This window comes from Heliconius melpomene, chromosome 17, assembly GCF_056956725.1.
Source record: "Heliconius melpomene rosina isolate 202511_hmr_F chromosome 17, ASM5695672v1, whole genome shotgun sequence".
In the NCBI taxonomy this organism is placed as follows: domain Eukaryota; kingdom Metazoa; phylum Arthropoda; class Insecta; order Lepidoptera; family Nymphalidae; genus Heliconius; species Heliconius melpomene.
The window spans coordinates 12,030,941-12,044,252 of NC_140405.1; the positions used below are offsets into that span (position 1 = coordinate 12,030,941).

At 34.9% G+C, this 13,312-nt stretch overlaps 1 protein-coding gene across 1 annotated transcript; it reads right to left on the bottom strand.

Annotated features, from left to right (window-relative positions):
* Positions 1 to 1,119: 1,119 nt before the first annotated feature.
* sgl (UDP-glucose 6-dehydrogenase sgl) lies at positions 1,120 to 12,696 on the bottom strand. The gene is made up of 2 exons (XM_085200863.1): positions 11,071 to 12,696; positions 1,120 to 3,191 (listed from the first exon to the last, which is right to left on the bottom strand). The coding sequence occupies exon 1, from the start codon at positions 12,517 to 12,519 to the stop codon at positions 11,080 to 11,082; it is 1,440 nt and encodes a 479-aa protein (XP_085056989.1). The 5' UTR covers positions 12,520 to 12,696; the 3' UTR covers positions 1,120 to 3,191; positions 11,071 to 11,079.
* Positions 12,697 to 13,312: the final 616 nt, after the last annotated feature.

The following is a 13,312-nucleotide window of genomic DNA, read 5'->3' on the forward strand; positions in this document are numbered from 1 at the left end:
TTTATATTGACATCACTTTTTTATATGTTAGCCTATTGTAATGAAACAAACACTAAATGTTATGGAAAGTTTGCCAGATTACAAAAGTGGAAACAGCATATAAATCAGTAGCCGTCTCGGAGATTAACGTGAACAAACGAACAGGCAAACAAAAAAATATTTCATTGTTTAGGTCCTATTACATTAATAAAGATTGCCAATGATATTTTTTCTTATACATAATAATAATAATAATAAGCCCGCAGGGCAGCTTGTGGCGAGCTGTTGGGGAGTGGCGACCCCACGGACCTGAGACCTCCAGAGGGGAATTGTAATCTATCCCCCGCCTCTGGCTTGCCTTTATTGGCCGGCAGAGTGGAGCGCAAGAGCTCTATGCTCGAAAGGGTGGAAGTGCTCAATCTGCGTAATAGCGGGAAACCCGCTCACGAGTTCCTCGTGATGGTGAAACCGGTGCACACCTCTCTACACCCTTAGCCGACCACGCCGATGTTGCGCCCAAGGCACTACGCCGCTTTGTGGGGGCCCATCTAGTGGGAGGCGAGTCACCGTCCGCCAACCATTCAATTTGAGACTATTGTAAAGGCGGACGTCCGTTAGTCTCATTCAATAGCCCAGTAGCCAGTCCATCCAAATTCCATTCCATAGCCCTAGTTTAGATTCCGACATTTTCCATAGTTCCTACGCATTAACCGGCGGCCATCTCTGGGCAATTACCTGTGGTTACCCAGAGATGGATCCCGGCTGATGCGTCACAGTAAAATATTTGAATATTCTCTAAGGGGCCTCTACGTGTTGGACCTGTGTCCCCACGCAAGCCTTCCAAAGGACCGGGTTCTTTTGAACCCGTGAATCTTTAAAGAGAAACATAATAATAATAAAAGTCTTTATTGCACATTACAAGAATTACTTACGATGAATGTATTAGGACATAAAATGCACAAAGGCGGCCTTATCACTAAAAATGATCTCTTCCAGGCAACCAATCCAAGGATAGGATACATCTAAGAGTATATATTATATAGAATAGAAATATTCTCATATTCTATAGAATACTATAATATATTTAACAGATTGCCAGTAATATTGCTATACCTTTTAAAATATAAATAAAACAAGATATTTTTAAAAATACAATTTAATACCGATATTTCTTATACTGGCAATACATTATTGTATAAAATGTCTTAACTAATACAAATAATAATTTCAATAAGCTCTGAATTATAATATTTTTGAGAAATAAATGCAAAATTACAATTTCAAATAATACTTTTCTAGGGAAAATTAAACTTAAATGCTGTTTAAAAGTGGCAAATGAACTCACACTCAGAAACCTAAATCTCTCTAAGCTTGGAGTGCGAATAACTCTTTATACGCTCATAAAGTGAATGATAAAATTTTAACTAAGTTTTGAATACATGTAAAATAAAACAAATATATGTAAAATAAAACAAATTGTTTTTGCGCCAACAGCCAATGTGCGGGATACAGCGTGAAGCTAAAATAAACATCTCTAACGGGTAGGCAGAGAGCAACCTAGTGTTAAGACACTACCTTCACCGCGCACCGCCCAATTTTAGAGTTTTTTATAAATTATAATTGAAAATTATAAAAATAAAATTGTTTACATTAACATAGCAATTTTGAACTTGATGATAATACCTTCAAAGGAATGAATTGTTTTCATTTCGTCGCTCCAATAATAAAATAGCAAAGCGCAAAGTTGAGTTCAGCCACTCACCAATTGTACGGTGAGTTGGTGTTCCCTAACCCAACTACCCTGCTATATGCGAGATACAGCGTAAAGTTAAAAAATAAACAATATATTTAAAAAGTTGGTTATTTTTTTATAATTATTAATTACCAATTATTCTATAATTGTGACTTAAGTTGAGTACATTATCATATTTTTGAGAAAATTCAAATTACTTAATTATTGCATTAAAAAATCGATTAAATGCTTTTCTAAACGATTATGTCCAATTTATTAATTTCTAAAATCAATCTTAATAATTACATAGTAAACTTTATATTTATAAAATTAAGAATGGATATACCAATATATAATAAATGTATAATTTACGATTAAATCCATTTTTGCTTAAAACTGATTTTGAAAATTATTACATAATGTTTTATTTAAATATTAATAATATAAAAGGTCGACCAGTCTTTAATAATACGTACCACTTCAAATTTAGAAATTAATTATTTAAATTATAAAAAAAACATATAGTCGAATATATTTAACCTCCCTTTAAAAAGTCGGTTAAAAACTAGGACTCTGTTAAGTGTTAGAAAAAACCGGTCAAAATGCAAAAACCTTAAATTCATTAAATAAAAGGTAAACTTAGAAACAACACCACCAATATAAAAAATATATGAAAATGATTTATTTTAAATAACATAAGAAAATAATATAACCGATCCAGTACAAATGTTAGAAAACGTTACTATTGGGACAGTCCAAGATTCAAATACTAGCTACATTACTTATATTTTTAGGACGTTTTCCTCACATCAGGTAAAGAGAAGTAAGTATTAAGACAGTCCAATATAAATTTGTCGCTCCCCTTAAAACATCTCACTCGGAGGAATGATTTTTTTTTCAATATCTCGTTCAAAGCAAAGCGCGGCGTTGAGTTCCGCCACTCAATTGAGTTGAGTTTGAGTGAGTTGAGTTGTTGAGTTTCTAGCCGGCTCTTCTCAGCAGAACTGCCTTCCGAACCGGTGGTACCTTTTTGTTCATATGTTCATTCGACGATTCAAAAGCACTTATAATAATTGCCTATTTGAATAAAGAATATTTTGAATTTGAATTTGAATTCAATACGCATTGTCTCGTAATTCAAGCCTTGCTAAGGATCGAAATGTCCTAATACTAGGTTCCCTACAAAAGGCATACATTTTATATAAAACCTACTTATACAACTATTAAGAAACTAATACTTAATGCTATTCAATATAATTATACATACCCAGTAGAGCTACCTACCACTAACTTACGAAAATGATGAATTATCATGCTATCACTTTCCTTTAACTATTGTTAGAAAGAGACGGCATGATGGATATCCTTTAGATAATTTAACTGGAGCTTAACTGAGAGTAACGGATATTCATATGTTTTTATTCTTATTAAACAATTAAAAGTTTCTTTTATTGATGATCTCAATGTTATAGTAGTTTACCTGAAATAAAAAGAAAAATACGTGTTAATTGAGTTTCTAAACAAGATTATAGAAAAGATAAAAAGGCAAATGTTTAATAATTTCATTTCCTTGCTCTCGTAATAAGGCGAAGCGCGTCATTAACTAAGCCTATTATTTTATTACAATCAATCACCATGAATCACCAATAATGTTAAGTATTTAAATCGATTAAAACAACATAATAAAACAATATTATAATAATGTAGATTGTGATGATAATCTATAGATAAGATTATTTCATAAGTATGTAGTATAGGAATTACCGACACTCCGTTCCTCACTTAGCCCCAATGTTAATAATCAATCCTAATCCATAAATTGCAACCATAGATTGAAATAGACTGGAGCAGATGGAGGAAGGCATGCAGGTTAGTGATTGGATAGACATGTCGAACAATACAAGATTGTCGTTAACTGGAGATAGGAGATACATTATTAACATTGGGCGTTAGTTGAGTGGCAAAACTTAACGCTGCAATTAGTTTACCAGAGGGAGGATTTTTTTAACTTCACTCTGTATCCCGCACATGGCAGGGTAGGCAAAAGGAATTTAATCCAGTTAAACCCCGTTCTCATTAGGACACTTCCGTTCCCTACTTTTCGCCGAATTCTCAAGGCAATGCGTATGGAGTGGCTGAGCTCCACGCCACGTTTAAAAATGCTTGAAAATAATTAATTCGCCGAATGGGAATAGAACCCAAAACCGTCGCGTTTAAGGTCAGACGCTGTGCTACTACACCACGACGGTCTCTTCTCTCTTTTTACATAGAGTCTATAAATCAACAAAAATATTTGAAAAAGCATCCCTCGATAGCTTAGATATTACAATTCGGACTTGACCGGTTTTTTCTCACAACACCGTTTATATGAGCACGCGATCACTTTCATAATTAATGGCCAACCGACCGTAACACAATTATGTTTTACTAGCGGCCCCCTCGCGGCTTCGCCCGCATACCATCTATAATTCTTTTATTATGCTGCATTTGCCGACAGATTGATTATATAAATTATACATTCAATTATTTTTCATAATTCTGAGAAAGTGCAAGGACCTGCCTGTAAGGATGCCATCAGCGGCAAGGGGGCGGCGCCCCTGCGGGATTCGAGTCTATGCTTGTGTCCGTAAACAGAGCGATGAATTATTTTAATTTTACATTTCCTCGAAAAGTGTGCTACTATACTACATGCTATAAAAGCCAAAGTATATATATCTTCATAAAATTTCCTTGATGATGGAAAAAATTACAAGTAAAAGTTATTTTCCCTCGTGATCTTATTTTATTTAACTAGCCTTGAATTCAGACGGAAAGTGGAGAGTGGAGCGTGCTAGCACTAGGTTCCCTTTGCCTTCGAAGCTGCTTAAACAATTATTCTAAAGCAGTAAATTAGAATTAACTATATTAATAATACTACAAGCCAAATGTATCTAAAATTAACATGTGCCTTGGCGACGTTTATAAACATATAAACACATGGTCAAATCAATCAACCAATCTAGATATCTACTAATATTATAAAGCTGAAAGTTGGTTTGACCAAACGCGCTAAACTCAGGAACTACAGGTTCGATATGAAATTTTCTTTCTATTTTGATAGCCAGTGTGTCAGGCGGAGCTGAAAACTTCTTTTTAGCTATTTGCTATATACCGCACATAGCAAGGTAGCAGAAGGATCCTGGGAACCTATTCTTAAGACACTCCATTCTCACTAAAACAATTCCGTTCTCCAATTTCCGCCGGATTCTGTAGACATTTTGTGTTGAGTGGCGCAACTCAACGCCGCGTTTTGCCTCGTTACCAGAGCGAGGAAATTAATATATTAAATATTTCATTCTTTCAAGTAGGCATCGAACCCACAACCTGTCGCGATTGGCCTCCATACATACATACATACATATAATAAATTTATGAAAAAAATATCATTTACACATGATAAAAATCATTAATTACTAAATTAATGAAAAAAAATAAACCGAATATCACTAAAAATACGTTGTAACACTTCCTTTGATAAGGAATGTTTATGATTTTATCAATAATTAACAAATGTATGTAAGTTTGATAAGAAAATGCTATATACGACCATTTTGGACTAAAATGTTAAATAAGTAATAGGGGCCGGCGCGGCGTCACGGTTGTGGGTTCGTTTACCACTAGGGGGGGAATGAAATATATTTATTCCATCGCTTTGCAACACAAAGTGCGGTGTTGAGTTCCGCCACTCAACACGCAATATCTACACTTACTATTTGGAGATTCAATTATTTTAAAAAATGTATTTAGTAAAAAAATACCAAACTTCCTTGATTTTATCTTTGAACTGATATTTCTGTGTAAAGGTTTTTTGAACCTTTTTTGTTTCTGGGATAGACATAATGGGTATTCTGGGGTTAGGTCACATACCATTATAACCCTCTCTCCCCCTCCTCATTCCTACACCTATGCATGTTACACGCGGGATAAATCGTGAAATTTGTAATAAAGCGTGAAGATATTTAAGCAAACTTTTAATAAACCGTGAAGCCTTCCAATTAATTATTAGTTAATGATAATCAAACCCTAATCAACGTCTCTAGGTGCGGAAATAAACAAACTAACATCCACAGATATTTCTCAAGAACATACTAAAACAAACAAAATTTTAGAGGATCTACCATTTAGATGCACTTCAAAGCCACTAACAGCTTGACCGTGACATACAGTCACGAGTTTCGTGATGTAAATTAAATAACGGTATAAAAGCTGTTCATATGAAACTTCTAGAATTTACAAAAAAGGTGCGCCATTTAATAGGCGATGTCTCAAATTCGAGCGATTAGCGGAGGACGGAGTGACCTCGCACTAAGTTCTGTGCGCAGGATATGTAATATAATAAAGTAACGAGTTCGTTTGGTTAAATGTACTAATCTCCAGAACTACTTGTGTACAATAATTTTATCTTCGGTGGAGGGTGATGCATGGAAGTGTCTTAACGGGAACGAAGTGACTTAACACTAGGTTTCCATTGGTATGGAACGTTAAGCCAAAAAAACATATAGGTATACACCTTTTTAATACTTTTCAACGACTGTGCTATTCGTTCGTTTTACAGTTTGGCAGTGTCTGATCGTAGACCCAATGCTTGTAGGTTCGATTCCCACTCAGGGGAATAATTATTATAAAGTATCTCCATTTCTCTGCTTTGGTAGACAAAGCGCGACGTTGAATTCCGCCATCCAATAGGGAATGTTTCGAAAATTGGGCGATGCGTGGGAAACGAAGTGTTTTAAATCTTAACACTAGGTTCCCCCTATCTACACTGCTATATGCGGGATACAGCGTGAAGTTGAGCCATAGGCACGTCTGCAAACACTCTAACCTCACGTACAGGAAATGTATGAAGAAGGTCGCGGCTTCACCTTGCCATGTCCGATCGAATGATCAATAGATTACTTCATTAATACAAATATGTTATTAATCATAAAAGAAATGCCGATTTTGATTCAAACTAGATTTTCCAATCAAATAGCGATAAAATTTAATTATTGTTTTTTTTTCAGTTTCCCATTGTATCCCGCATATAGCAAGGTCGACAGATGGAACCTATTGTTAAGACACTCTTTTCTCCATACACTGCTCGTTTATATAAATAAAACTACTACATTCCTCGTGTTAGAAATGAACTCTCAACCGTCCCCTTTAAAGTCTAATTTGCTAAGCCACTGAGCCACGCCGGCTTCAATTATTTGTTAAATTAGGTAAACATCTATTTTAATAAAAAACGTGTAACAGATAATATTTTCGGGTTTAGGCTGAATATTTTACAACATGTGCTTTATTTGATAACACATTTCAAAGAAATTAAATTTCTAGCTCAAATAATGTATGTAGCACCGGATAAAAGGATTTTAGAATGATAACGAAATCTAATAATATTTAATAGCATACTACTAATGTAATAAAGTAAATGATCGATAACAATTTTATAAAGCTAAAGAATTGGTTTGGTTGAACGCGCTATCTCAGGAACTGATTGTTCAAATACAAAAAATATTTTTGTAGCCTTATATTTAGGACTTCCTCTCGATATATTTTTTTATTCTCACCAGTCGTTCCTGAGATTAGGGTGTTTAAATAAACAACTCTTTAGCTTTATTATGTTAAGTATAGATAGATATACCTACTATAAAACAAAAATTGCTACTACGGAACCCTTCATTGGCTAGTCCAACACGCGCTTGGCCAATTTTTTACACCAATTACTTTGTCGGAAATATGAACATCCGGTTGACTTTTTGCTTTAGAAGCATGTGTCATACATATGTGGAATATTAACTGCAGGCTTGGGACTAAACGGCACCGAATAAAATAAAATATATTTTTTTGCAGCTTCACATTGTATCCCTCATATAGCGGGGTAGGCAAAGGAATCATAGTATTAGGATTTAACACCCTCCGTTCTCCACGTACCATCCAATTTTCGAGACGTTGCGGGTTGAGCGATGGAACCCTACGCCGCGTTTCATCTGCCAGAGTGGAGAAGTGAAAATAACTTAAATAGAACCATTTCCCCGAGTCTCACTTGGGGAATCCATAACCAATGCGTTTACAGCAGCATGCTGTCCCAACCTGGGAGCCATTCCCCCGAGTGGGAATCGAACATACAACCATCACGTTCAACAAGATATCATTACACTACGTTCCCTTTGCCCACCGTCCTACATGCTAAATCTGTACGTTTATTCATACATCATTCAATACTGAGTCATGACGTCACAGACTATATTTCATAGTCGTTTTATTATAAAGATAAGGAATTCATGGTAACATTACACTCTTCCTCTTAAAGAGGATAACGTTAAGGAAAAAATGAATATTTTTCCATCCTTCATTTTGGAGGATTCATTGCATAAGTACTGTCTTTAGGAACTAGGAACGATTTTAAGGATACTTACTTTACAAAGTGTAGAAACACAATTTTGTTTATATTTTAGCTTCAGCCTGGTTCCCGCACATAAAGTAAGATAGGCAGAGGGAACCTAGAGCTAAGACACCCCGTTCTCATTAAGGCATTTCCGTTCAGTTTATTCCCCTGAGTGGGAATTGTTGTGTTCAGGGTACGACAGCCTCATAAAAAACATGATTATAAAAAAAAAACAAAAAACCCGACTGCACAGAAATTAACAAGATACAAAACAAGTCCAAAAGTTCATTAACATTACATAACATTTTTTTTCATTTTGATAATATGGCGTCTGGTAAACCCTGTGGTGAATTTCGATTATTGTTCATAGGTGTAAGAACACCCCAGAATAGTATTGTGTTTTACTAACAAAAAAATTTACTCTCAAAAGTTAAAAAAAATAACATTTAAACGAACATATCTATTCAAGGCTATATCTAAGCTCTAATACATAAATTATATTTTATTACAATGAAACCGAGCATTATCATAAAATCGCTTTTCCATAAAATCCGGAAACCACGAAATTATCATAATGCAAAAAGTATGTCATCGAAACGCGGCGTTGAGTTGCACCACTTAACACACAAAGTTTTAAAATGAAAATAGGGCGGTGCATGAAAAACGGACTGTTCTAACACTAGGTTGCCTGTGCTTATCCTGCTATATGCGGGATACAGCGTGACGCTATTATATGCGTATTAAAAAAATATTATCATGATAAACATAAATATTTTATCGCTGCACTAAAATGCTTTTAAAAATCACGATTATATTTTATACTCCATTATTATTTTATTAGTTATTTTATTGTAGTTATAAACTTGTTATTCACAAAATACAATAGCGAAGATAATATGAGGCCGTCCTGTCGCAGTACACGTGTACCACTGTACACGCGACGGTTGTGGGTTCGATTTCCACTCGGGGGAATGAATTGTTTTCCTTTTCTTGCTCTGGTAACAAGGCAAGCCGTAGAGTTGAGTTTATCCACTAAACACACTATGTATAGAAAATTTGTCGAAGAGTGAGGGGAACGGAGTGTCTTAAAACTAGGTTCCCTCTGCCTACCCTGCCATATGCGGGACACAACGTGAAAACTACTAATACTACTTTTACTTACTACACATACTACATACAAATATTCTAATTTATTGCTATTACTTCTGCCAATTGGTCCCGCTTTTTAACCTATTTGCGTTATCTAGTCACGGCCACAATGTACTACGTTGAAACTGTTTAAATTAAATGAGGGTATACTTGAAATATTATATACGGTAGCTTACCATAATATATAATATTTCAAATATTACCATTGGTAAGTAGTATTTATAGAGGCCAGTCGTGGACCGGGGGCTCAAGCGAGACACAGGAAAATATTTTCATTTCCTCGCTCTGGCAACGAGGCAAAGCGCGGCGTTCAGTTCCGCCACTCAACACGCAATGCTTGCGTCTTAAAGGGAATAGAGTGTATGAGCGGTGTCTTCATACTGGGCTCCCTTTACCTACCGTACTATGCGGGAAAAACCATGTAACTCCCTTTTTTCCCTTTTTTACCTCACATTGTATCCTGCACATAGCAGGGTAGGCAGAGGAAACCTAGTGCTAAAACACGCAGTTCTCCGAACTTACAGTTATCACGTTTATAGTCAGAGACTGTTCCGCTGCGCCACAATGATTCATTAAGGAAATCCCATGTTCGTTATCAACTAAATAGTATAAAGTTTCAACAAATAGTGTAAAATTTTGTTTAAATAATGTACCTACTGCAGTCGCTTTCTTAAAATATGTAATTTTATGATAATTAAGTGTTTGTTTGGTTGAACGCGCTAATCTCAGGAACTATAAGTTCAAATTAAAAAGGCTGGAAGTAAGTAACAACTGAGTGTCTTATCACTAGGTAGTCGAACGGAACGACGTTCAATGGCGCATTTGTCTTCCAACAAGGAAATGAAAATTTAGTTAAATAAGGATATTATTTGATCAAATTTTCATTTCGACAATATGGCACGACGAGACAGTCAAGACATTAAAAAATTAAAGACGCTATTGTAGCTCAGTTGAGATATGCCTGATTGAATTCCACAGTTGTGACTTTGAATCCTATTCAAGGGTACATTAATTGTAAATATCGAATGGAAATAACTACTTGTTGTGTATGACACATTTGGAGTCCGCGAGGTAGCTCCATTAACCCAAGTAATATAGTCTTCCTAAATAAACGGACAAAACCGAAAATAAAATTGTACAACATTTTTTTTAGCCTCACGCTGTATCCTGAACATGTCATAGTCAGAGGGAACCTGGGGACCTAGTTATCATGGCGGACCAGCAGAGGCGCGCGATTTTAAATGTGACAGCCGTGGGTTCAATCTCACAAAACAAAGCACAGCACTCAGTTCCACCACACACCTTGCAATCATAATTGAACTATAAAAAAATAATAAAAATAAAAAAAATATAGTAGAAAAAAGGAAATCCAATAATGCAGATTAAAAATAGTTTGTATATTTTTAAAATTTAATTGCTACCTTGACATTTATTTAAGTTTGTGTAATGTTTAAATAGACTCATCATAACAACTTTACAACAGAATTAATAAGCATGTAATAATGTATGTGTAATATATATACATATACACATAAATATATGTATATCACACTACTCCCTTTTTACCCAAGTAGGTAATAAATAGAAACAGGGAAATTTTAATTGCAATTGACAATTACATTTTAACAATAAATCATTTGCTTTTGCAGAAATATATACATTACTGAATATTTAGTTGTGTTTAAAATAACACTTTACTTAAAGAATTTAATACTTTGAAAATGTTAAAAGGATTTATAAAATTTCTCTTAACATTTAAAGTAATATTGTAGTATATAACTAGTTAATAATTAAGCTTACTTACTTAGTAATCCTATGGCATAGTCTGGCTACCCTGAGCTCGGATACTGCTGGTCCTGGACAGTCTTCTTCCAATAGTCTGAACGTGGAAACCAATACGCTGCAGAGCCTCATGATCTAGAATCTTTCTTCCATCAAAGATATATGCAGGTTTCATCATAACTTCATAAATTTTCTTATAATCAAGACTTTTGAATTCATCCCATTCGGTACATAACACGATTGCATGCGCTCCAGATACTGCGGAGTATGCAGAATCATGGATTTCTATATTTTTACGAACTAGTTCAGGTTCGTTTGTGACTAAGGGATGTGTTAATTCATAATATATTTGATCATGTTCCACTTTTGGGTCATATATGTGTAGCTTTGCCCCTTCGTCTAACAGTGTCTTAGAGACATATATTGCTGGAGACTCCCTGGTGTCCCCTGTGTTCTTCTTAAATGAAAATCCTAGTATTGCAATGTTCTTATCAGCAACAGTGTTAAATAAAGATTCTATCACTTTTCTTGTAAATCTTGTTTTTTGATAATCATTCAAATTGACTACTTGTTGCCAGTATGCAGCGACTTCTGGAAGGTTCAGACATTCAGATAAGTATATTAAGTTAAGGATATCCTTTTGGAAACAGCTGCCTCCAAAACCGATAGATGCTTCAAGGAATTTAGGGCCAATTCTGGAGTCTCGACCAACTGCTCGAGCTACTTCAGATACATCAGCTCCAGTAGCTTCACATACTGCTGATAGAGAATTAATACTGGAGATTCTTTGGGCTAGAAATGCATTTGCTGCTAATTTTGATAATTCTGAACTCCAAGTATTAGTTGTTAAGATGTTCTTAGCTGGTATCCAATGTTCATACACCCAGCACAGGTCCTGTACAGCCTTCCGACCTTCAGGAGTTTCTTCACCACCTATCAGCACCCTTTCAGCTTCAACCAAATCAACAATGGCTGTTCCTTCAGCCAAGAACTCAGGATTAGACAGAATTTGGTATTCTACACCTGGTTTTGTATTTGCACGCAATATTTTCATAATAATTTCAGCCGCTTTCACTGGCACTGTGCTCTTTTCTACTACTATTTTATTACTTGTCGCTATATCGGCGATCATGCGTGCTGCGCCTTCTATATATTTTAAATCGGCAGCCCTACCTTTACCGTTACCTATTGTTTTAGTTGGCGTGTTCACAGATATAAATATAAGATCAGCTTCTAATATACTAGTTTCTATATCAGTAGAAAAGAACAAATTCCTACCTCTGCATTGTTTCACAACTTCGTCCAAACCTGGTTCGTAAATAGGTAATTTTTCTGAGTTCCACTGGTTTATTCTGTCTACGCTTTTGTCGCACACAGTAACTTTAATATTCGGGCATTTTAATGCTATAACACTGCAAGTAGGACCTCCAACGTATCCTGCACCAAGACAACATATCTTCTGAATAACCATTTTATTATTTGTAACTGAGCGCGTGTATTATTTATAGTTATATATAGTGTATTAATTGTTTATTTAATATAACGCAATCTCGTCTAAGGCCTGGAGGCTAATAACGGGCTAAATGTCTATACAATCATTTTTATTACGAGAGTGAAGCAACATTCACTAAAGTCAATGACATTTGGTTAGCTGCTAGTGATGTCAAGGTATTCGATATGTATCGATGCTATCAAAAAAATCGATTTGATATCCAGTTATGCTCGATAAAACTGTTAATTTAATGATGAAATATATATTTAATTCCTCCTCTTTGTTCATTTGATATTTACAAACTATGAGGTGTAAATAATAAATAAAAAAACTTTTTTAATAATCTCATACTATTATTTACTAACCGAGTAAAGAAAAATATTTTAAGCTTCAAATAACAATTTAAAGCTCTTAACAATAATATTTAAATAATGGAATTTAAAAAAATATTACAGAGATGAGATTTTGGCGTCACCTAATTCTTAATTCACTAAGACCGCAGCCTGAAGCCAGCCGCGTCCTGGAGGCACAGGTTTCAGTCCCACTATGTGTAAATGAATACCAAATATATTTTGTTAATATGGTAGTAAAATCGATATCATCGCAAAGTATCGATATGTCATGCATTATGTTATCATATCGTAAATTATCCATGTATTTTTATAAACTTGAACATCCCTAAATTAAAATGAATCACGCGATTCTAGTGATGTGCATACGATTGCATATTTCGTTAATCTGATTACAATTTTGAAATTATTTCTAGGAATAA